The 23,848-nt window shown below is 44.0% G+C and overlaps 4 protein-coding genes and 1 pseudogene across 6 annotated transcripts; 3 read left to right on the top strand and 2 right to left on the bottom strand.

Moving 5' to 3' along the window:
* Positions 1-1,447: 1,447 nt before the first annotated feature.
* On the bottom strand, positions 1,448-2,953 carry LOC115672600 (signal recognition particle 43 kDa protein, chloroplastic). The gene has a single exon (XM_030594443.2). The coding sequence runs from the start codon at positions 2,930-2,932 to the stop codon at positions 1,628-1,630; it is 1,305 nt and encodes a 434-aa protein (XP_030450303.1). The 5' UTR covers positions 2,933-2,953; the 3' UTR covers positions 1,448-1,627.
* Positions 2,954-5,467: 2,514 nt separating this feature from the next.
* On the top strand, positions 5,468-9,391 carry LOC115672599 (L-ascorbate oxidase homolog). Its single transcript, XM_030594440.2, has 8 exons — positions 5,468-5,989; positions 6,094-6,203; positions 6,794-7,064; positions 7,157-7,259; positions 7,456-7,801; positions 8,253-8,618; positions 8,706-8,784; positions 8,876-9,391. Exons 1-8 carry the CDS (start codon positions 5,837-5,839, stop codon positions 9,086-9,088), a joined length of 1,641 nt encoding a protein of 546 aa, XP_030450300.2. The 5' UTR covers positions 5,468-5,836; the 3' UTR covers positions 9,089-9,391.
* A 722-nt stretch (positions 9,392-10,113) lies between these two features.
* Positions 10,114-12,242, top strand: LOC115672492 (GDSL esterase/lipase At5g55050-like; annotated as a pseudogene).
* Positions 12,243-14,841: 2,599 nt separating this feature from the next.
* LOC115672493 (GDSL esterase/lipase At5g55050-like) lies at positions 14,842-16,786 on the top strand. The gene is made up of 5 exons (XM_056313863.1): positions 14,842-15,088; positions 15,290-15,420; positions 15,507-15,806; positions 16,019-16,265; positions 16,563-16,786. The coding sequence occupies exons 1-5, from the start codon at positions 14,842-14,844 to the stop codon at positions 16,784-16,786; spliced, it is 1,149 nt and encodes a 382-aa protein (XP_056169838.1).
* An 858-nt stretch (positions 16,787-17,644) lies between these two features.
* LOC115672602 (uncharacterized) lies at positions 17,645-20,591 on the bottom strand. 3 transcript variants are annotated; one of them, XM_030594446.2, is made up of 3 exons: positions 19,844-20,589; positions 18,525-18,644; positions 17,645-17,974 (listed from the first exon to the last, which is right to left on the bottom strand). In XM_030594446.2, exons 1-3 carry the CDS (start codon positions 20,399-20,401, stop codon positions 17,963-17,965), a joined length of 690 nt encoding a protein of 229 aa, XP_030450306.1. In that variant the 5' UTR covers positions 20,402-20,589; the 3' UTR covers positions 17,645-17,962. The 3 variants fall into 3 exon arrangements, with proteins under 3 accessions (XP_030450306.1, XP_056170050.1, XP_056170051.1); XM_056314075.1 differs by having other exon boundaries at positions 17,934-18,100; positions 19,844-20,591; XM_056314076.1 differs by lacking the exon at positions 17,645-17,974 and adding an exon at positions 18,114-18,241 and having other exon boundaries at positions 19,844-20,590.
* Between the last annotated feature and the right edge of the window lie 3,257 nt (positions 20,592-23,848).

Raw genomic sequence — 23,848 nt, 5'->3', positions numbered from 1 at the left:
GTTATTTTGAATTTTATTTTTCTATATTAAGATCTAAATAATATTTATATTTCACTATTATTTTAACTTTATTAACTTAAGAAATTTGTTATTCCAGAAAAAATAACTTTTTCTACTATGAATATAAGAAATCATATCTATCTTTATCTCAGCCTCACATGAGATATCCGAGTTATATCCCTTTTATATCTGGCCTTATCCCATCTTGACTTTTATGTTGGCTACGTAGCCTTAGTTTTAATTACGAAGTTTATTATGAAAAGAAATTTCTTAATGAGTGTCTAGGGGCCATTGTACGATAATTAAGGAAACTTTGAAGTTTCCAATGCAATGCAGTAACCAACTAACCATGTATAGGACCCTCATGAAATTATTTTTTAATACCTCACCTATGAACACTGAAAATTCTCAAAATTATCTAGGATTTCTTTTTTGGTCCGATATCTAGGATTTGCTTTCATCAGTTGGAATATGAAAATTTTACGTCGTATCATCTTTCGACAATTTTAGTTGGTCGAGACATTGAAGGCATTTAGGCTTAGTATCCGGAAGTCAATCGATAGAATCTCACTAATTGTGTGCAAACTGTTTCGAGTCAAGGTCATCTACAAAAGACAAAAGATCTAGACTTAACTTATTTATGGGACTTACGAGATATTCCACGAATGTCCTGATGACCGAGCCTCCATACCCATACCCTTGATTATTAAAACAAGTCGTGAAAATAATCAATTGCGATTTTTTATATTGTAGATGATACAAGATACATGTCGAAATATCCATGCTTGTGCTTATTGTACAGTTTAATTTTGTTACATTATTTCTCAGCATCCAATTCTCTATGTTCTTTTATTATCATTCCCGCGAGAGGGAGGTGTTAATACCGTCCCACCTTTCTTTTCTTTTTTCTTGTGTACCATATCTATCTTAACCTTACATGTACATTTCTCATCTACTAATTAAACAAATACTTATCACGGTATCAGGGTCAAGTGACGAGTTTGAACCTCCCAAACCACTACACTTGTTTTTTATTTGCATCATTTTCAAGCTTTTTAATGCTCTATTGAACTGCATATTAGATGCACCATTGGTCAAAGCAAACAAACCGCGACAAGAATCGAAGTAGCAACCTCCGATTCCGGTGGCGCGATGAGAGGTGGAAAAGTGCATGCGTGCCGAGAAGAGTCAATGAAAGTGCCTCATAAATAGGGGAACTGAGACGTTTTGTCCACGTGAACTCGCCCATCATAGCCTTCTGTTTTCCTCTTCCCTTGGGTCATGGTGGGGTCGTAACTCAGGCTGGGACGACGTTAATTTCATGAGCTGGGTGCGGGCGATAAAATTAGACCAATCGAGCGTCGCGCGCATGGATCGGAACATCGCGACGAATCGGGTTTTGAGCCTCGAACGTACCGATTAGAATTGGGAGACCATCTCACGCTCATACATCAAGTGACTGCGTTTCAAGTTTCAGTGACTTTTTCATCGTGACGAGTAACTTTTCAATCAGAGTTGGGAGAAACATTCGTCTTCTGCACGACACAAAATCAAACTCCAAAATGCCAAAAAAAGGAACAAAGAATCGGACCCAAATCCAAATCCGATTTGGGCCCAAACTTCCCCCTCAACTGGGCCCACTCCCATTCCCTCCTCCTTGGGCCGCCGCGAACTCCGCCACGAGCTCGGGGTCCACGTTCTCCTCCGGCTCCCACGTGGCGTCCTCCATGTCCGCCCACTTCACCAGGTACTCCGTCCCGCCGTCGTCCCCGGCGCGCTTCCCCACCACGGCCTCCGCCACCGCGTACTCCAGCCCCGCCTCGTAGTCCCTCGCCAGGTCCTCTGCCACGAACCTGGCGTTCACCCACTCGTTCTCCCCGCCGTCCTTCCACTTCACCAGATACTCCACGTTCTCCCCCTTCCCCCTCCTCTCCATGATCTCCTGCACCTCCGCGTACTCGAACACCGCGCCCTCCAGCTCCCGGATCACCCCTTCCAGCCCCAGCCGCCTCGCGAACTGCACCGTCGGGGTCGCCTTGAGGACCTCCCGCGCCAGGTCCAGCGGCGTGCGGCCCCGGTCGTCCTCGGCCTCCGGCTCGGCGGCCAGCTCCACCAGCAGCTTCACCACCCCGGGCCTCACGTAGCCGGCCGCCATGTGGAGCGCGGTCAGTCCGCCGCTGCCGTCGCGGAGGTCGAGGTCGGCGCCGGCCTCGGCGAGGAGCCGCACGCAGGGCTCCGAGCCGAGGCCCGACACGAAGAGGAGGGCGGTCCGGCCGTCGGCGTCCACGGCGTCGACGTCGCGGAAGTCGCCGTCGGCCTCGAGGAGGCCGCGGAGGGCGGACTCGTCCGCCTTCTTGGCGGCCGTCCACCAGGGGGACTCGTACTCGGCGACGACGTCGGCGGCGATGGCGGCGGAGGGGACCCACGAAGGGTCGTGGCCGTCCTTCCACTGGATCAGGTACTCCATGACCGGCCCGCCGTCCGCGACGGCGCGGCGGCTGCCGATGATCTTGTCGACCTCGCCGTAGGACTCGTCCTCGTCGCCGCCGGTGACGTTCTGGTCTTGGAAGAAGGCGGGGGGCTTCTGGGTCTCCTGGTTTTGCACGGCGAAGGCGACGGTGGTGGCGAAGCTGGGTCCGGCGGTGGGTTTCAGGGAGAGAGAGTGAGAAAAAGGAGGAAGGAGGGATGGCTTAGGGGCGAGCTTGAGGCGAGACAGAGAGGAGTTGATGAAGAGAGCGTCCATGGAGGAGGAGGAGGAGGGAGGCGGAGAGCGGTGGTGGCGGGTGGTGGCGAGGGGCGTGGGATTAGAGTGGAGTGGAGGCAGCGCCACGTCATGTGCGGTGTCAACACAGGTTGAAGATAAGGTAGCCCCATCCAATCCGAGAAAATCCAATAGATTGCACGTAATTATTTTTGCTGAATTCTTAGCCATGTGATTATTATTTTTATTTTTATTTTTATTTTTGCCTTTTTCGGTGGTGGTTTGTGACGGTGAATTGTGGCCGCGCGATCGTTTGACTTCGACGTTGACTCCTCTTTCCCTGAAACGATGGTCCAGAAAGCATGATGCCAGCGGACGTATTGACTTGAAAAGCCCGAATCGGTTCCATTTTTTTTTTTATGGGTAATAAGCCCAAAACGACATTGGATAAAATGGACATAGGACCACCGCACAGACCATCCGACTCGCTTGTCAATCTCATTGGATATATTGTACGAAACTAGAAGGATCTTAACAAAATTTCCTAAAAAATTTGGTTCTCGCTCGTGATAATTAATAGCGGATCGATCCCTTTCAAGCATTTTCGTGAGATCGGACTCTGACCTTATTTGGTGCGATATTTCTAGGTCAACGTTTCATGTAGGGGTGAGCAAAAAACGGTTCAAACCGTTAAATCAAACCAAACTATTTTTGGTGGTTCGGTTCGATTCGAGAATACTTTTTTGGAAAAAGGGGATTGTAATTTGGTTAGATTCCAACTTTAAACTACGAAATCACATTGCATAAGTTATTAATTCTTTTAATTACTTTACCATTAATGTAGGAAGTAGCTTATTTTTTAGAAGCTGGAGTTGGTTTGGTTTTCATATTATGTGAACTTTTGAATTGTTACGAATGTAGACCGTAGATTTTGGCTTTTCTGCGTGAAATTGACGCTCCTTCTAAGCTAGCTGACTAAGTTTATGCAAATGAAACTAAAAAAAAGGAAGCTTGAAGATCAAAAATTTGATTTGTAGACCCCTCTATTCATTTTGTAGATATTGAAGAGTGCGTAGTTTTATATCAAGACGTTCTTGAAGATTAAAAAATTTCGAGCACACGAAGACCTCTAGGGTGAGGGTTATCAAGACCTCGGCAATAGATCATCATAATTCACACGATTGAGAAAGATCGCACCATCAAGGCCCTCGAATCGTCTTTAGAATAGAAAAGGAAAAGAATCGGAGAAGTTCTTCGTTTCATTTTGTTTACAGTTAAAAGTAGCCAACTCTTTATAATCGACAAGTAATGAGACTTGATCAGTTAGTTAAATATTGTTGTGGATCGATGAGCTCGAGGGAAGTATAAAAATCGACAACTATGCTGAAAAGTCATCGACAGCGAGGAGGGGTAATCGACGAATGTCTTGGCCGAGCAACAAAGCTTGTGGAACGATCAATTACTGTAAATTTTGCCGAGTGCTGGATATGAAGAAGGAGAATGCGGTGATCAAGGATGTAGATGGAGGCATCAGGTGCCGAGATGACGGTCGAGTATCTTAGCGGCCTCAGAAGTTGTAATTTCGTCTGGATAATGATTATCAACATACAAAAAGCATGTCAAGAATCTCAGGAAATGTGCAACTGTAATTGTATTTAGAATGGTAACTATTTGTGCGAAATGCCCACAATGAATCTTCTTTCCAAACACTTGAATTAATGAAATTTATTATCATCTTCTCATCTCCTTCCCATCTTTACTATTTTAGTACCATTAATTCCAAAGTACGTTTTTTTCTATTTACTCCCAATTTCCTGTTCAAGATCAACACAGATGCATTCTCCATAAAGATCCAGAATCAACTTTTCGGTGAAAGATATCTCACCCCCGTTTTTGTAGAAACACATTTGTTCGGATATCGCACCCATTTCAGAGTTAACACGAATTGGATGCACTAATAGTAATTTCTGTTCTAGTATAATATTGTAGATTTATTAGTGTACGAGGCACCTTTCTGCCTCACATTAATCTTAGGTGTGCTTTAATGATATGATATTCTTCGGAATGATTGTATACAGAATTACCAAACATGCCTCAATTCTTTTCTTATGTCCCTTTGTTCAATTTTCGAAAAGCGGCTTGCCTTCCACGACGGGACAAGTGGAGGATAAATTAAAGCCGAAGCGCCTTTCACGCGGGTGCTCTAAGCGCAATTTGCAGAGGACCCAGGAACTTTCCGATTCGGCTCGTTCCCACGAAAACGACAACCTCGCGATCTGATCTAATCTTTCAATTTGGTCAAAATCAGTGCCTTAATCAATCGACTGATCAGTTAACAAAATGACATCGGAACACGCTGTCCTTCGAGAGGGCGGCGTTTCAGACAACACGCATTTGTCGAAATCATCGACATCGATTCCTTTCCTTATCGCTGGCGCCTTCCTCTTCTGGATCATGACTTGAAAAAGAGGCACGACCGCGTTTAATGTTTGACCGGTTCGAGCCGTCGCGGTCACCACCGCCACCTCCCCCACTACCTCCCCCGTCACGGCCGTCGAACACCTGGCACGGGGCCCCACCGGGAGAGCCGATCACGGCCGTTGACGAACGGGCGATCCACCCCCCCCCCCCCCGTTTCACAAGTTAAAGACAAAGCGAGAAGCAACACATGGGCATTCCGTGCGTCGCGTCAGAAATCACGGGCATGCTCGCTCGCGTCCAGCTACATGCAAGCTAAGCTAAGCTCTGGAGAGAAAGAAAGAGCGTTAGGGTACGCGTTTGGTTGGTTCTTGACTTGGAGTCTGCTTCCAGTTGCCAACTTATTATAAAAGACAAGACCCACCTGGGAGAGGTTTAAAAGCGAGGGTTACTTTCGCTTTGATGTTTACCTGATTCTTGATAACATTCCCCTCGCTCCCTCTTGTCTGTTGCTGTTGTGCCGCACTTGTAAGTGCGTCCTTCCTTCCGTTACTGCTGCTAATGCAGAAGCCCACGTTAAGTCGTCTCGTTCTGTGACCACTTTCGTCTCTCTACAGTCTCCTCCTTAAATCTTGATTCTCTGTCGTCGTTCTTTGCGCATAGAACAGTTTGTCTTCGGCCCGTTCCCATCTTTGGATCGCTGGGTTGCTGTAAAGGATGAAGTTAACGGGGGGTTATTACAAATGGCAAGTTCTTGCCGTCTTCCTCCTCGTGCTGGGCATGGGTGCTGTAACTGCCGAGGATCCCTACAGGTTCTTCGACTGGAACGTTACCTACGGCGACATTTATCCTCTCGGCGTTCGCCAACAGGTTCTTGGACAACATATCGTCTTCGCCTAGGGTTTTCTTGCAATTCTTTTTTACGTCCATGGGGGAGAAACAAACCATGACTATCGTTTGATGTGCTGCTGCAGGGGATTCTGATAAACGGGCAGTTCCCAGGGCCCGACATATACTCGGTCACCAATAACAATCTCATCATCAACGTGCACAACAGCTTGCCCGAGCCTTTTCTCTTGACATGGTGAGTCAAACTCAGTCTAAGAATTCGCTTTGTAGGATCTGGGTTTCCATTAAAGATGGACAAGAAGATGAATGTTGATCCCATCGCTCATCAGCTTTCATTTTCTTTTTTTCCCGGCTTAGTGCGATGACGAGATGATGATCTTTTGTGTGAGCATGAATTCGAACGCGAGCTGATGGTCGGTCTGAATACATTGTGAACACATATTTTTCTCCAGCTGACTAAGATCTTGGCCGTTTTACTTGACAAACGTCTACACTAGAACGACAAAATGAGCAATGTAACAGTACATTTTTCTGTGTTGTGCGTATACTTCAAGATATGAACAAAGACGACCCATCCTCGTACTCTAGTTAATAATGTATATAACTTAACGAGATGATATATCGAATGCGTCTTGAATGGATCTAGATTCCTGAATCATAACAGTACATGGAATAGGTAGATGGGCTACTAGTACAGGACAAGAGTTCGACCTATACGAGGTAAATGAAGCATTGATGTGACAAGCTAGCCATGAGTTTGATTATTCGCACGATTCTTTCAACTTATTCGACCGAATTTAACGCGGTGAAAATGAATATCGACAGGAACGGAATCCAGCAGAGGAAGAACTCGTTCGTGGATGGAGTACAAGGAACCACATGCCGGATCCCTCCGGGGAAGAACTTCACCTACATCTTACAAGTAAAAGACCAGATTGGCAGCTTCTTCTATTTCCCGTCCCTGGCCTTCCACAAGGCGGCCGGAGGTTTCGGAGGCATCAGGATCCTCAGCAGGCCGATGATCCCCGTCCCGTTCGACGACCCCGCTGGTGATTACACCGTCCTCATCGGAGATTGGTACAAGGCTAATCACACGGTAATTAATTAAAAAATTAGTGTTTTTACATTGATATTAGTGAGAAAAATTGTTGATTTAGCAATTCGTTTTCCATTTTTTTTTTGTTCCAGAGTTTGAAGGCCATTTTGGACCGTGGCCATAGGCTTTATTTCCCAGACGGCATTCTCATCAATGGTCGTGGACCCAACGGTTCTTCCTTCACGGTTGAGCAAGGTACAATCATCTATGATTACTAATCATGCCCTTCAATCTTCTACAAAGTTCCAAGCGATATCAATTTCTATTTAATTTTATTAAATTATCAAAAAGAACATTATACCAACGAAAGTACGATGATGATCATGTACTCGTAGTGATGTACATTGTAGTATACGAAATTCGCCTATGTAATTTTAGTGTATGAATGCAGGAAAGACGTATAGGCTGCGCATATCGAACGTGGGGCTCCAGAACACGCTGAACTTCCGGATCCAAGGGCACAAGATGAAGCTGGTGGAGGTGGAGGGCACCCACACCATGCAGACCACCTACTCCTCCCTGGACGTCCACGTCGGCCAGTCCTACTCCGTCCTCGTCACTGCGGACCAGCCGGCTCGGGACTACTACATTGCCGTCTCGACACGGTTCACGAGCAAGGTCCTCACCTCCCCCGCCCTCCTCCGCTACGCCAACTCAGGCCGCCCCGTGTCCGGGCCCGTCCCTGGTGGGCCTACGACCGAAATCGACTGGTCCCTCAACCAGGCCCGTACCATTAGGTAAAGAAACAAATGCCCCACGTCCATTTTATTTTTTATCATTCGCAATTAGGTCATTCGATTTTAATTGTGCTGAAAGTTAATTTTTCACTAATGAGGCACTTTATCATATGAAAATCTGATCAATTTTTCAACGAGATGGTGGCACGGCCACCACCTAGTGCTCGCATTGCATCTAATGATGAAGCATCGAATTGGACGCCACATCAGCACTACGCGGGGCCTACGTCAGCATTATCCTTGATGGGAAGGACTAGTATAAGTAGTGACTCGTGATTTAAGGCATATCCTAATTAATGAACATGGTATTCCAACAAATATTTAAGAACACTTGTTACTATTGATAAATCTAGGAAATAATTTCACCCAAATTCAATCCGAGTGTTTCTGGCATTCTTTTTTTCGTCATTTACTTTGCTTTGACTCGTCGTAATTCACGTTATCTTTCTAGGACTAATCTGACGGCAAGCGGACCGCGGCCAAACCCGCAAGGCTCTTACCACTATGGACTGATAAACATCACCAGGACCATCAAGCTGGTGAGCTCAGCTGGTCTGATCAATGGCAAGCAGCGATATGGAGTCAACAGCGTATCTTTTGTCCCCGCCGATACGCCCCTCAAGCTGGCTGACTACTTCAACATCGGTGGAGTCTTCACGGTCGGAAGCATCCCGGACGGTCCGACCGCCAGGAAAATGTATCTCGACACATCGGTGATGGGCGTGGACTATAGAGCCTTTGTCGAGGTTGTCTTTGAGAATCATGAGGATATTGTCCAGAGTTGGCATCTCAATGGCTATGCTTTCTGGGTTGTTGGGTAAGAGTCTTGAATACTTAATTTCAAGTACTTAGTCATGTTTACGCAATATCACAGGAATCAGAGGTACAAATATTGAACTTGCAGAATGAATGGTGGACAATGGACACCGGCGCGTCGTAATGAATACAATCTCCGGGACGCGATTTCTCGCTGCACCACACAGGTTATATCCAGAACTCCAAGTAACATAGCTATAAAAAGAAAGAATCACGATACTTCGACTTTGAAGTGAATGACTCAATCTCTTGTTGCAGGTTTATCCCAAATCATGGACAGCAATTTACATAGCGCTCGATAACGTGGGAATGTGGAACATGAGGACGGAGTACTGGGCGCGGCAATACCTCGGGGAACAATTCTATTTGCGAGTCTACACACCGTCCAAGTCCTTGAGGGACGAGTACCCGATACCAAAGAACGCTCTTTTCTGTGGCAGGGCTCGTGGCAAAAGCACGAGGCCTGTATGAACAGGATGCTGCACGAGGATGAAGAATATATATCTATGAGAAGTAACCATGAAACAACCCTAACTCGGGGTTCAATTCTTTGTCTCAAAAAACTGAATCTGTTTCACAAGCACTGTACGATTAATTCCTGTTGCTTAACCAATAAGCTAGACAAGTGTGTGGTTCTTTCAGTTTCGATATTCGTTCTTTTCTTCACTTGACTATTCATGGACTGTCGGCGACCGAAAGATTTGTGTACATTAGATTGATATGTATGTTGATTGTTGAAATGAACTAGCGCGGCTGAAGAAGCCGTTCTTGATACTTGATAGCCTGATTACAGAACTGACCGAGGCCTTAACAGTATTTTCGAAGATGCTGAGAACTCAGGAATGTTACATAGTGTCCTTTGATCTGCTATATCTGGAATTTTCTTCGTGAAGAATACTTGCTTGATAAATGCTGCTTGTATCCTCTGGAGAAATAATGAGTTCCTTATTGGGTTTTGGCTGGACTCTCGGAAACTCAATGGCCGAATCCACTGACTATGCAACAGATCTCCAGACTTAAAAATATGCGGTATTGACTGAGTCTCACTGAGACAAAGCTAACTCTCAAACTCCAAAGACAAATTAGGCCCCTTGTTAATTAATGACAATGACAAAGTCATTTATATAATCATCTACTAACGCGCTAGAAGTACTTCTTCCTTGTCACTGAGCTCCTCATCTTTCTCGGTAAAACCAATTCATAAGAGACGAAGGGTGGCAAGGTCATTAACTGATTTACATTCGATCCGGCACGAGTCATGCATTTGGGTGAATCCGCCCATTGACATGTGTTGTGTTTAGAAGATTTGCCCCTGCTGAGAACGACCTTACCGGCACTTTCTCGTATCATTCCCCAAATCTCTTGCTTATAACTTGCTTATAAATGTTGAAGATCTTCAAGTTCTGCATGGTTCTTTATTAATTTTATTACTTGTAGTACATTCTTGAGTAGAAATTCAAAAAGAAAAATTGGCTTCAAGATTTGTTTAACTGATCATGGCAAAGAAAGGTGGTTCTGCAGTACTTTTACTCTTCGCCGTGTTTCTAATTCTGCAGTGCTGTTACGCTTCGCCGTGTTTCTAACTCTGGAGTGTGGCTCGGCCAGTGAAGAGAAGCCTGCAGTATTTGTATTAGGCAACTCCACTGCTGATGTCAGGACTAACAGTTTCTTGCCCAGCAGTAATGCAAGAGCCAACTTCCCTCACAATGGAATTGACTTCCCGCATTCAAGAGCCACCGGAAGGTTCTCCAATGGCCTCAACAGTGCCGATTTCCTCGGTACATTATGAGAATCAAATCTCTCTCTTTGCCGGTCCCTACTGACAAGGGCTCCATTTTCTCCGTTACTGAGTCCGAATGAACCACATAATCTACACTGGTCCCTAATACCAACAGCTTATGCTCGTCTTAGTGAATTTATGTCAGCGTTGTATCATGTAAATTCTGAGTAATATTTTCTGATTGTTTTCCATTTAACAGCGAAGCTACTGGGGCACATGAGGAGTCCACCGCCCTTCCTCTCTCTTAATAGCACAAAGGCCCTGAAGTGGCACACAGTTTAAATGGCACAAAACTTCGCCTCAGGAGGTTCAGGACTTCTTGACACAACGGGGGTAAGGCCCGTTTTTCATCCTCCTTCCACTATTTCTCTTCTTGTTTCTCCACTCTGCCTCACATATCTGTTGAATATTTTCCCCAGGTTACAATGGATAAAAAGATACGGAACATGATCACGTTAGGAGAACAGATAATGCAGTTCTCAACAATCCGCGACGTTCTCACTGCGATTATGGGTCCTACCGAGACCAATAAGTTTCTTACGAAGTCTCTCTTCTTCATCAGCATTGGCAGCAACGATATTTTGCTTTACTATCACTCAAACAGTACAGTACCCAAGCAAGAGTTTATTGCCACTTTAGGATCTGCTTATGAAAATCACTTGAAGGTGGCAATCCTTTTCAAATTCTACTTGCTCTTGGTTCTTCTAGATTCTCCTGAAATTGATTAATCATTCCTTTTCTAGGTTCTTCTAAAATTGTATACATTGGAACACTCGTATCCCTCCCTTTTAGGTTTAGCAACTTTGAAACAATAGCACATCATGTGCAAACTTGAAAGCCTTATAGCGAACATTGCCTATATCTCAACGTCGCCCTGATTAGTGATATCTCCTGTTGATGTGGCAGAATCTAATGGCTTTCGGAGCAAGGAAGTTTGGCATTATAAGCGTGCCTCCTATAGGATGTTGTCCATCTCAGAGGGTTCTCAGTGGTACAGGGGAGTGTTTGGAGGTCCTAAATGAACTCGCGCTAGCTTTCCATTCAGAACTCGGAGCCGTGTTGAAGAAACTCAGTTCAGAGTATGAGAGCATGAAGTACTCACTCGGGAATGCATACGACATGACCATGGATGTTATCGTGAACCCTCTTCCATGTATGTTACTCGCTCTGAAAATCATGCGTCAATGATTGTTACCTTTCTTTTCCCTTTTGTGCTAGGCGAGAAATTACTACTTGAATCAATGAAACATTTACTGAAGTATAGTGGAATGAAGTCTATCCACCCTTTGTGCATATTTTTCAGGAATAATAACATTGCATGAATAATAACATTGTCTCAGCTGGTTATTGGATCGAATTATATTTAGAATATCGACCTCCATGTGAGACTTATACCTGTCATTCTATTGGTTCAAAAGAAATGTCACAGGCTGATCTTCCTTTCTTTGGATTTTGCAGACTTTAAGGACGTAAAAAGTGCATGCTGTGGATCAGGAACATTAAATGCAGAAGGAATATGCGACCCAAAAGCACGTCTTTGCTTGAAGCGCCACGAGTACTTGTTCTGGGATTTATACCACCCAACACATGCCGCTTCGAAGTTGGCGGCTGTAACAGTGTAACTCTCGACACTGGTGGGCCGAGATTTGTCACTCCAATGAACTTTTCTCAGTTGGCTAGTGCTTGTTGATTGCCAAGCCAACGATGCAATCTTCATGGACTCTCCAAGACTTTTTTCCCATATTCACCCACTATTATGAAGATATATCGTTCATCACTATAGTTGTATCCCCCGTTCAGCCCATTATTTTTGTTTCTCGCATTCATGCATGTACTAGACACAATCTGCCGATCAATTTCATGAATTTTATACTTTGCTTCACCGGGAAATGTATTTTCGCTGTGCCGTCTTCCGAAAAGATTTCTGGTCTATCTATCGAACAATAAGAAAAGAGCAGCTCAAAATAGCATAGTCCTCTGTGGAGCCTGCGTGCAAGTTAGAACTAGAAGGAAAACCCAAACATTACATGAAGATTTAGTCGAATCGAGTTATTGAACACATTTATGACATTAATAAGGGAAATCATGACGTAAAAAAGAGAGAGCTATATAAGCTCTACGGTACATTCTTATCACAGCACTTTCTTTCGGACAACAAGCACAGCTAACATCAGTAAACAAGATCGTACATTTTGAAGAATTTTAGGCTATCATTTGTTGCAATCAAAAGCATCATATCTGCAGACTCCTCCTTAACCTTCGACAAGATGGTGGCACGGCCACAACCTAGTGCTCGCATTGCATCTAATGATGAAGTATCAAATCAAACACCATGTCAGTGCTTACATGGGGCCTACATCAGCAATATCCTTGATGGGAAGGACTAGTATAAGTAGTGACTTGTGTTTTAAGGCACATCATAATAAACATGTTACTCCAACAAATATTTAGAACACTTGTTACTATTGATAAATCTAGGAAATAATGTCACCCAAATTCAATCCTGAGTGTTTCTGGCAATCTTTTTTCGTTCTTTACTTTGCTTTGACTCATCGTAATTCACGTTATCTTTCTGGGGCTAATCTAACGGCGAGCGGACCCTGACCGAACCCACAAGGCTCTTACCACTATGGACTGATATGCATCACCAGGACCATCAAGCTGGTGTGCTCAGCTGCTCTGATCAATGGCAAGCAGAAATATGGAGTTAATAGTGTGTCTTTTGTCCCTGCGGATACGCCCCTCGAGGTGGCTGAATACTTCAACATCGGCGCCATCTTCAGGGTCGGAAGCATCTTGGACAGTCCGACCGCTAGGAAAATGTATCTTAATACATCCGTGATGGGCATGGACTATAGAGCCTTTGTTGAGGTTGTCTTTGAGAATCATGAGGATATTGTCCAGAGTTGGTATCTCAATGGCTATGCTTTCTGGATTGTTGCGTAAGAGTCTTGAATACTTTATTTCAAGTACTTAGTCATGTTTAAGTAAATATCACAGGCTTTTTTTTTTGGTCAGACAATATCACGGGGTTCAAAGGTATAAATATAGAACTTGCAGAATGGCTGGTGGACGATAAACACCGGCACGCCGTAATGAATACTATCTCCAGGATGCGATTTATCGCCGCACCACACAGATTATATCCAAAACTTTAAGCAACATAGCTATAAAAAAAAAAAAGAATCATTTTTTACTTTGAAGTGAATAACTCAGTCTCTTGTTTCAGGTCTATCCCAAATCTTGGACAGCAATTTACATAGCGCTCGGTAACGTGGGAATGTGGAACATGAGGACGGAGTACTGGGCACGGCAATTCCTCGGGCAACAATTCCATTTGCGAGTCTACACACCGTCCAAGTCCGTGATGGACGACTACCCGATTCCAAAGAATGCTCTTCTCTGTGGTAGAGTCGCTGCGAAAGCACAAGGCCTCTATGCACATGATGCTGCACAAGATGAAGAATATGTACTCATTAGAAGTATGCAAAACAACTGAATCTGTTTCACAAGCTCTCTACGATTAATTCCCGTTGCTTAACCAATAAAATAGACAAGTGTGTAACTCTTTCAGTTTCAATAGTGAAATCATCTTTTCGTCACTCTACTATTCACGGACTGTCAGCGACCTAAAGATTTGTGTGCATTAGATTGATATGTTTGTTAATTGTTGAAAACTAGCACGGCTGAAGAAGCCATTCTTGATACTCGATAGCCTGATCACGGAACTGCCTGAGGCCTTAAATTTATTTTCGGTTATGCTGAGAAATCAGAAATGTTAAATAGTGTCCTTTGATCTGCTATATCTGGATTTTTCTTCGTGAAGAATACTTGCTTGACAAATGCTGCGTATATTCTCTGGAGAAATGATTAGTTCCTAATTGGGGTGGCTGGACTCTTTGAAACTCAATGGTCGTATCCACCGACTATGCAACAGAACTCCAGACTTAAAAATATGCAGTATTGACTGAGACTCGCTGAGACATAGCTGACTCTCAAACTCCAAAGACAAATAAGGCCCTTTGTTAATTAATGAAAAAGACAAAATTATTTATATAATCATCTACTAACACATTTTTCCGTTAAGTATTCGTTCCTTGTCATTGAGCTTCTCGTCTTTCTCTGTAAAACCAATTCGTAAGAGACGAGCGAGTAGGTCATTGACTGACAGACTTTGTTTACATTCGATCCGGCACTAACCAAACATTTGGGTGAATCCACCAAATGAGACGCGTTGTGCTTAGAAGATTTGCCCATTGCCGAGAGCAACCGCCTTGCCGGCAATTTCTTGTACCATTCCCCAAGTCCCTTGCTGACAACTTGCTGATAAATTGTTGAAGATCTTTAAGTTCCGCATGGTTCTTTATTTATTTTAGTACTTGTAGTACATTCTTGATTAGAAATTTAAACAAAAAAATTGGAATCAAGATTTGTTGAGCTGATCATGGCAAAGAAAGGTGGTTCGGCAGTGCTATTACTCTTCGCCATGTTTCTAACTCTGGAGTGCGGCTCGGCCAGTGAAGAGAAGCCTGCAGTATATGTGTTAGGCGACTCGACTGCTGATGTCGGCACTAACAATTTCTTGCCCGGCAGTAAGGCAAGAGCTGACTTCCCTCACAATGGAATTGACTTCCCACATTCAAGAGCTACCGGAAGGTTCTCCAATGGCCTCAACAGCGCCGATTTCCTCGGTACATTATGATAAATCAAATCTCTCTCTTCCCAGTCCCTACTAAGAAGGGCTTCATTTTCTACGTTACCATGTCTGAATGAACAACATAAGCTACACTGATCCCTAACACCAACAGCTTATGGTCATCTTAGTGAATTTATGTCAGCATTGTATCATGTAAATTCTCAGTCATAATTTCTGATGGTTTTCCATTTAACAGCGAAGCTACTGGGGCACATGAGGAGTCCACCGCCCTTCCTCTCCCTTAATAGCACAAACGCCCTGAAGCGGCACAGTTTAAATGGCATAAACTTCGCCTCAGGAGGTTCAGGACTTCTCGACACAACGGGGGTAAGGCCCGTTTTTCATCCTCCTTCCACCATTTCTGTTCTTGTTTCTCCACTCTGCCTCATATATCTGTTGAATATTTTCCCCAGGTAACTGGTGCCTCGAATGAAAAGATACGGAACGTGATAACGTTAGGAGAACAGATAAAGCAGTTCTCCACAGTTCGTGATACTCTCACTGCCGTTATGGGTCCTACTGAGACCAGGAATTTTCTTGCGAAGTCTCTCTTCTTCATCAGCATTGGCAGCAACGACATTTTGCTTTACTATCACTCGAACAGTACAGTACCCAAGCAAGACTTTATTGCTACTTTAGGATCATCGTATGAAAATCACTTGAAGGTGGCAATCCTTTTCAAATTCTACTTGCTCGAGGACTCGTTTAAATATGTTGGTTCTTCTGAGTTCTCCTAAAATTATTTAGTCATTCCTTTCCTAAGTTCTTCTAAAATTGTATCCGTTGGAACGCTCATATCCCTCTCTTTTGGTCTTGGCAACTTTGAAACAAAAGCATGTCGTGTGCAAACTTGAAAACCTTATAAAGAACATTGCCTATATCGCAACGCCGCACTCATTAGTCATATCTCCTGTTGATGTGGCAGAATCTATTGGGTCTCGGAGCGACGAAGTTTGGCATTATAAGCGTGCCTCCTATAGGATGTTGTCCATCTCAGAGGGTTCTCAGTGGTACAGGGGAGTGTTTGGAGGTCCTAAATGAACTCGCACTAGCTTTCCATTCGGAACTCGGAGCCGTGTTGAAGAAACTCAGTTCAGAGTATGAGAGCATGAAATACTCACTCGGGAATGCATACGACATGGCTATGGATGTTATCGAGAACCCTCTTCCATGTATGTTACTCACTCTGACAATCTTGCTTCAATGATTGTTACCTTTCTTTTCCCTCTTTTGTTACGCTAGAAATTACAAATCGAAGCAATGAAACTAAAGAAACATTTACTGAAGTACGGTGGAATGAAATCTACCCACTCTTTGTGCATATTTTTCGGGAATAATAGCATTGTCTCAGCTGGTTATTGGATCGAATTATATTTAGAATATCGACCTTCGAGTGAGACTTATACCTGTCATTCTATTATTTTAAAAGAGATGTCACAGGCTGATCTTCCTTTCTTTGGATTTTGCAGACTTCGAGGATGTAAAAAGTGCATGCTGTGGATCAGGAACATTAAATGCTGAAGGAATATGCGACCCGAAAGCACGTCTTTGCTTGAAGCGCCACGAATATCTGTTCTGGGATTTATACCACGCAACACACACCGCTTCAAAGTTGGCGGCTGTGACTCTATACACCGGCGGGCCGAGATATGTCACTCCGATGAACTTTTCTCAGTTGGCTAGTGCTTGTTGATTGCCACCGATGCAATCTTCATGGACTCTCCAAGACTTCTTGCCCATATTCATCCCATATTCATCCACTGTTATGAAGATTCATCACTATAGTTTTATCCCCCGTTTCGCGTTTGTGCATATAACAGGCACAAACTGTTTATCAAGCTTACGAATTTTGTACATTGCTTCACCGGGAAAAGTATTTTTACTGTGCCAAAACCTTAACAAAGAACAGCGATCGCTTGTGATGGAGAAATGGTTACGCCCGATCAGGCATCATCATCCCCACCTCGTTTGCTTCGTTTGGTCCAAAACCATAATAAGAAACGACAGAGAAACCCTTCCATTCACCAAACCTGCTTGTTCAGTTTATGGATGAGGATGAAATCAGAAACACGTGACTATCACCAGCTCAATGCTGAGCTAAAGAAGAATCGGTGTTGGCTCGTGAGCAATGAAATTACATTTAAAAACTTCTGTAACACAGTCAATCGGTCGATCCGGATAGATTTTTTACGCCCTCCCCAGATCATGGTTCACAGGGTCAAATTCCACGGCCAACTTCAGCAAGGAATGCTGCAGAGTTGCAAAGACCACTGGACTCGCAAAAACAAGAAAAAATGCTCACAGTAAAACTTTGGTGCTCCTGACAAAAGTGCATTTCATTCATTTTTTACTTTTTTCCCATCGCTCTGTAAGCAATATAGATGTAAAAGACAAAACTATCGCGATGTGTCTGAAACTCGGTATTTGGCAAAGAGACACAGCACCAAAAATAGATTTTAGGATGACAGGAAACAAGGTGGAAGTATTCCCAGTACACTACACAGCAATGACTATCACAATAAATATCATTTGCCATTTGTTCCGACGAAACTGAGGGTAACCAACTCGCAATTTAACCAGAGTGATATCTCTTGCATATACAATATTCACTTGTTTACAGGCCAGGGAGGCAAAAAGGAAGAAACACAGCATGCAGAATACCAAACCAAGTCGAGATGCCGGGAATAACGAGCACATGGAGGATAGAGAATGGACATTGTTTTAGATACAACTCTGCCCCTCCTTGGGGATTGGAGAACCGTGAACGAAATCATCCACTCAATGCCCCATTATACATCAGGATGCAACAGTTGATAGCAATAAGGTTTATAAGAACCCAATACTATCAAAAGCTGAATATAAGCGGCAATCACTCAGCAATCTGCACATAGAAAGTCATATGTCAACCATCTTCTTATATAAAAACCAAATTAAACATTCGACTAGTTGATTTCAGCGCAATCTCGTCGACACCATGTCAATCCGCCAACCAACCTTAATGGTCGACCTGTTGGACCATAAAGCGATCATTCTTCGAGAAACATGAAAGCCTTCAACGTCAAAATCAGAATATGTGAATCTTATTTTGTTCCTTAAAATGTCTTGTGAAACTCCACCTTGAATTCCCACTTCAAATTTCAATTTACTCTTGCAATATTATTGTTACTGAAGAATAATGAGGATAACTCTTTGGGGGGTGGGGAACTCTGAGAATGTCTATCCTTACATCATCATAATATGTAAGTTCATGTACTGTAATGTTGGAATTCTGAAAGTTAAGGAGTTGTAATATGACTCATGTCAGAGATCAACTGGCCAACAGTACTTTTAACTGTATTCCTATAATATACAAAGCGTGTAAAATAGGTAATCACACCTCAATTAAAAAATGAATAAATACATCGTGTGTTGCAGGAGAACCATGAACTGACCTGATTAAGAGGATTATCAGGAGATTTCTTCCAGAGCTTCCATATCATGTCTTTGTATTGATTGTGAGTTAGACCCGGTTTCTCTTCCTTCAGTTTCGGGAGCTCAGCTTCTTCAAAAGCCTACAAGTAGCATAAATATCAGTAATCACCCAACCATAAAAAGGTCACGTTAATCAAAGATTCTCTGCCTGTAATGATGATCGGTCAATTGATATTCCCCAAAGGACTCCAAGCACACAAAAGAATTGAGATATATCATATACTCATTACCATGATTGATATTCAGCCAATCAGTTACTTATATTAAGGAAAGCTAATCACAGGCTAGATCACAACCAGCAACAAGTTTGCAGCACCATACTCTATTTTAAAGGATCAAATGTCTTGAGAGAAAAAGATTAGGTCAAGGGATTTAAGTACGAAAGAAGGATTATGCTCTAGTTTCGCCATTCTTTATAAAAAAAGTAGCACTTTTCGTATAAAGCAATGATAACAGTTCAGTGGAAAACCATTAACCATCTCAGAGAACGTCGGAAAATATATCATTGCTAACGGGACATGCAAACTCTCTAATAGTGTTCCAGCAAATATCACCATACAGCATTGCAAAAGGTACTTCAGAACTTCACAGCATTGTATGATTCAAACTACAGAAATATCTTCAATAACACATACAAAACCAAAAGGAAGAGAGGGGAAGACAAAGCTTCAATTCACGCCATTGTGAAGAGGATTGTACAACTTTCTTAACACGTAAACGCTGTGAGCTTGGTAGACTAACCAGTAATCGTAATCCAAATTCATAGAGTCTCAAAAACACCTTGCTTTGGCACTTCTACAATGGTCAATGCCCGAGCAGACACCCGAGCGAAAGGACATTTGCAATCTCTATGGACGACGCCCTCCCTATTCTCACATCTCAGGTCAAATCCCTCACTTCCAGCTTCCGAACATTACATCCTTAAGCCTCCTTGCAACAAATCTCTACAACAACTGGCTTCCCATAAACTAAGGGCGCAGGGGGGCACGACTATCGGCGAAAGAAATTCCAAGAAGATTTTTGGAAAACAGAGAAAACCATCAGAGCCAAACCAAATTAGTTTTCCCGATCCCGAGTCACAAAGCTTGTTCAGATATATCAGGATGCATGAAACACAGTCCATACAGTGAGATAACGCTCAAATGTTGTTGTCTTGTCGACTGCCTCTAAAACACAACTACGACGATCGTCGGTAACATGATCCATGCCAACTAAATGAGAATCGCTTATTTCGAACAGCATTCAGACACAACGACCGACTCGATCCCAATAACCTCACCTTGAAAGAAGCCTTGAGCCTCCTCTCCGGATGCCTATCCACAGGCAAGCTATCGGCAACCGCCATCTGCGCTATCGCATCCTCCACCGTACTCGCTTCGATGATCGAATCGTCCCGATTCGTATTGCTCACGAGCACCATCCTCTCGTACTCCTCCTCCGCCGCGGTCCTGCTCTGCCTTCGCTTCCCCTCCTCCGCCTTCCTCGCCACCTCCGCCTGCTCCTCCTCCCGCCTGCGCTGCAGCTCCGCCTCCGTCACCTTGGGCACGGGGACGGACACGCGGGTGGCCTTCTTGTCCGGCTTCCGCATCGCCTTCTCCAGGTCCTTCTCCTCCTGCTCGGCCAGCCGGCGCGCCTCGGCCTTGCGGGCCAGCGCCTCGGCGCGCTTCTCGGCCTCCTCCTCGCGCTTCTTGGAGGAGCGGGACTTGGGGCCCTCGGCGTCGCGCCAGTACCGCTCCTCCTTCTCGCGGGCCTCCTGCGCCTTGCGCTCGGTCTCTTCGGCCGACTTGCGAGCCCTGGCCTCCTCGGCCTTGCTGTTGACGCCCATCTTCTTCGGCATGTCTGCTGGGCGGGGGGGGGGTGGATCGTCGACCGATGCGGTGGCGGCGGCGATCGGGGTTCGGATCGGAGATTTCCCCGGGGGCGCTTCAGGTCGTCGGGGGAGGATCGAGGGTTTTTCGGACGGATTGAATTTGAAGTGAAGTTTCCAGAGACGGAGAACTGTATTCGCGTTTCGATCCCCAGTGACGATCCAAGTCCGACCTGACGCCGAATTGCCCCCATCGGGATAACGATCATATCGATCACCGACGTTCGATTCTTGGGCCTGAAGAAGTGAATCTGCATAAGGCCGAGAGGCCCATGCTATCGTTCGGGGCCGGATCGGGTATCGTGAGTGTGCGCGTTTTATTTTATTTTTTTTTTTTCCCCTCGGTGCACCGCCTACAAAACGGAAAAATTACCAAAAAATTCATAAGCCTATAACACACTTATGCCAATTGAGTTTTAAATCTTTTTATATGGCCAATTTAGTCGTGAACATTTTGACTATTTGGACCAATTTTGACAGAGAATCTTTGGCGTTGATAAATTTTTAATTTGTTTGGATTATTTTCTTTTTTTCCTCTTTTTCTTTTTTCTTCTTCTCTTATTTCCCTCTGCCGGTCCGCAGCCTCAGCAGTGGCCAGCGGAGGTCACCAGCCACAGGCGAGGGGCGGGACGCCCTTGCCGGCCATGGCGAAGGCTTATAGCCCCTTGACGCCTCATTTAAAAAATAAAAAGAAAGGAAAGAAAGGAAAAAAGTTAGAGATAATATATATAAAAAAAATTACAAAAAATTGTCCAAGTCAGTGCTAGTCATGGCATGCAGGACAACCGGTGTCCGCGTCAGCGATTTCAGACCAAAATTGATTGGATGGACTACATTGGCAAATTGTCAAAAAATTTATGATTAAATTGGCCAAATTAAACGGCTTAAGACTCATTGGCATGGAAAAGTACCAAAAAAGTCATAAACTTATTACATTGGTGCCAATTTAGTCATATATTTTTCAATTGGATCGATTTAATTTTAAACATTTTTCACATTGGTACCAATTTAGTCAATCCAGTCAATTTAGGTCGAAAATCGTCGACATAGATGACATTCATCCTATGCGACACAATTGGCGCCAGCGTGAACATTATATTTCTCCTTTTTTTTCCTCTCCCTTTTTGTTTTTGCTGGTGGCCTCTCACCGGCCACAAGCGAGGGTCGGCCTTGCCTGGCCGCTCTTGGGCGGCATTTATATTAGCGATTTCTAGCCTAAATTAACTAGATGAAACAATATAAACAAAATTTATAACTAAATTGGTCCAATTGAAAGGTTTATGATCAAATTGGTATCAATGTAATAGGTTTAGGACTTTTGGTGCTTTTTCCGAATTGGAACAACTGCTACAGGTTTAGCACTTTTTTATAATTATCTCTTTACAAAATAAATGACATAAAGATAAAACATTTCCTCGTCCTTTTCTGCCCCCAACAAAAGCAATTCCTTGTCTGAGACATCTCATCCTTACTTTTCTAGCTTCCTGTCTCTCCATTGGTGATTCCAAATTGTTTGATCAAACCGGCAGCCCAAAATGTTGATGTGGGGTATCATCTGGGGAAGCACCCGAGCGTCCGTTGTGACAAAACAAGAACGACAATCAATACCAAAATCAATGACCATAATTCCTGTGTACGACGGGTCTCGTCTGAGTCGATACAATCCATCCATCACTAGGGTCAATCTTCATTTATCATAATGCGCGTCGGTGGAACGTCGAGAGAGCAAAAATTGCTCCGTAGATAAAGTTTATCGCAAGTGCCGAATAGAGGCATAGCAAGGTTTTTGCGAATGCACCAAAAGCACGCCTTCGAGAGTAGTTTTAATCGGCAAATTACATATTTCCTCGAGGGCCAAGAGCTTTGGCAAACAGAGTCTCACCGAAACCCATTACGTATTAAACAAGTTGTGACTCCCGACCCAGCGAACACCACAAATACCATTCGAAAGAGCCGCGAATGCACGAACAGCGCAAAGTTAGCACGCGGGAGATGTATTTGAGCCCAGGGATTAGGTACGGAAGCCACCAATGATTGCTGTGATTCTGGATCAAACCACGAGCTCGAGATGATCGCATGATCAGCCTTGGTAGAGAGATATGAACTAAACACAGATTACTTATGGAGGAGGGGATGGCATTGGCAGTGGTTGGAAGGAAGGCGAGGGGGGGGGACAACAACGTTGACTCGACCCTGGAGAGAAAGGGGAAAAACAGAGGAAACAGCAAAAGAAACAGTGTGTGGAAGCAAGGCAGGAGCAGTAGTCCCCTCTTCTTCTTTTGGTCTTTTGCTTTGTTTTAGGTCCTGTCAAGCCGCTTTATGAGTAGACACACACACACACACAGGGAGAGGGAGAGGCCCCGCCACGCCAAGCAATGAATCTTCCTGCCAGTCCCACCCCAACCACCGAGTACTTTCCGGACAATCCCATGGGCACTCCATTCATTTGTGGTCCTCCTTTCCTGTACATCGTTGCTCTTTTTCTTTCGTTTCATGATGATGGGTCGGGCGAGGAGGGAGGAGGTAAAAACCGTCTCCATCTCGATCGAGTGGGCCTTCTGTTTCGATAATTTTGCCTTGTCGTGACGGGAGGGCGAGGAGATGGACGTGACCTCCTCGATATTATGAGACGAGCTCTTGAAAAGGCTAGCCTTTGACTTGGGAATAGGGTTTATAACGCCCTCGAATTCCACGTGAAGCAAGATAGGTTTTGTAGACTAGTTGATAAGTACATGATCCGCTCCCAGAAACCAACATCTCGATTGCTCTTTCTTGAGGATTGATCTTGCTAAGATTATGCGCATGGGCATAACAAAATAGAGAGTAAGTCGAGAAAGAGAAATCAAGATACATAATTTATCCTTTGTTCATCCTCAAAATATGGGTACATCCGGTTATAATTAACATATCTCGCATCTCAGTTATAACTCTCGATTACATAGAAAAATAGATTATATACACTCAGTAAATATTAATGGGCCTAAGTCTTAACTACTAATAAAATACATATCCAAATTATAAAAGCCTGCTGGCATTGCGAGGCGCTACTCCTTACAATCCCGCTGGGGCGGCCCTCGGACCCCCTCTCACTAGAGAGCAAGACCCCATGCTTTTCAGCGATGGAGAGTATGAATCACACTCTAATAGATTCTCGTAGAATGGATTTAGAAAGTTACAAGCGATGCACATCATAGCAAGAATTGCTTCAACAGATGCGTGATTCGGTTCTAAGATGACTGGAGGAAGGTCGATGAATTGTTGTCGAGGCTTAATGCCACGGATAATATGCAACTCTTGACAAGATTCTAGGATCGCAGGAGTTGGTCATTGTGACACTCAACAATTAAAGGTTTATTATTTAAATAATAACTTGATTTTGTAGCTCTAGTTCATTAATCACTCATTGCTAGCATAGAA

Source organism: Syzygium oleosum, unplaced genomic scaffold, assembly GCF_021117445.2.
Source record: "Syzygium oleosum isolate NSW1041296 unplaced genomic scaffold, Sole_v2.1 Sole_v2.08, whole genome shotgun sequence".
NCBI lineage: Eukaryota > Viridiplantae > Streptophyta > Magnoliopsida > Myrtales > Myrtaceae > Syzygium > Syzygium oleosum.
This window is presented reverse-complemented; position numbering and strand designations above follow the sequence as displayed.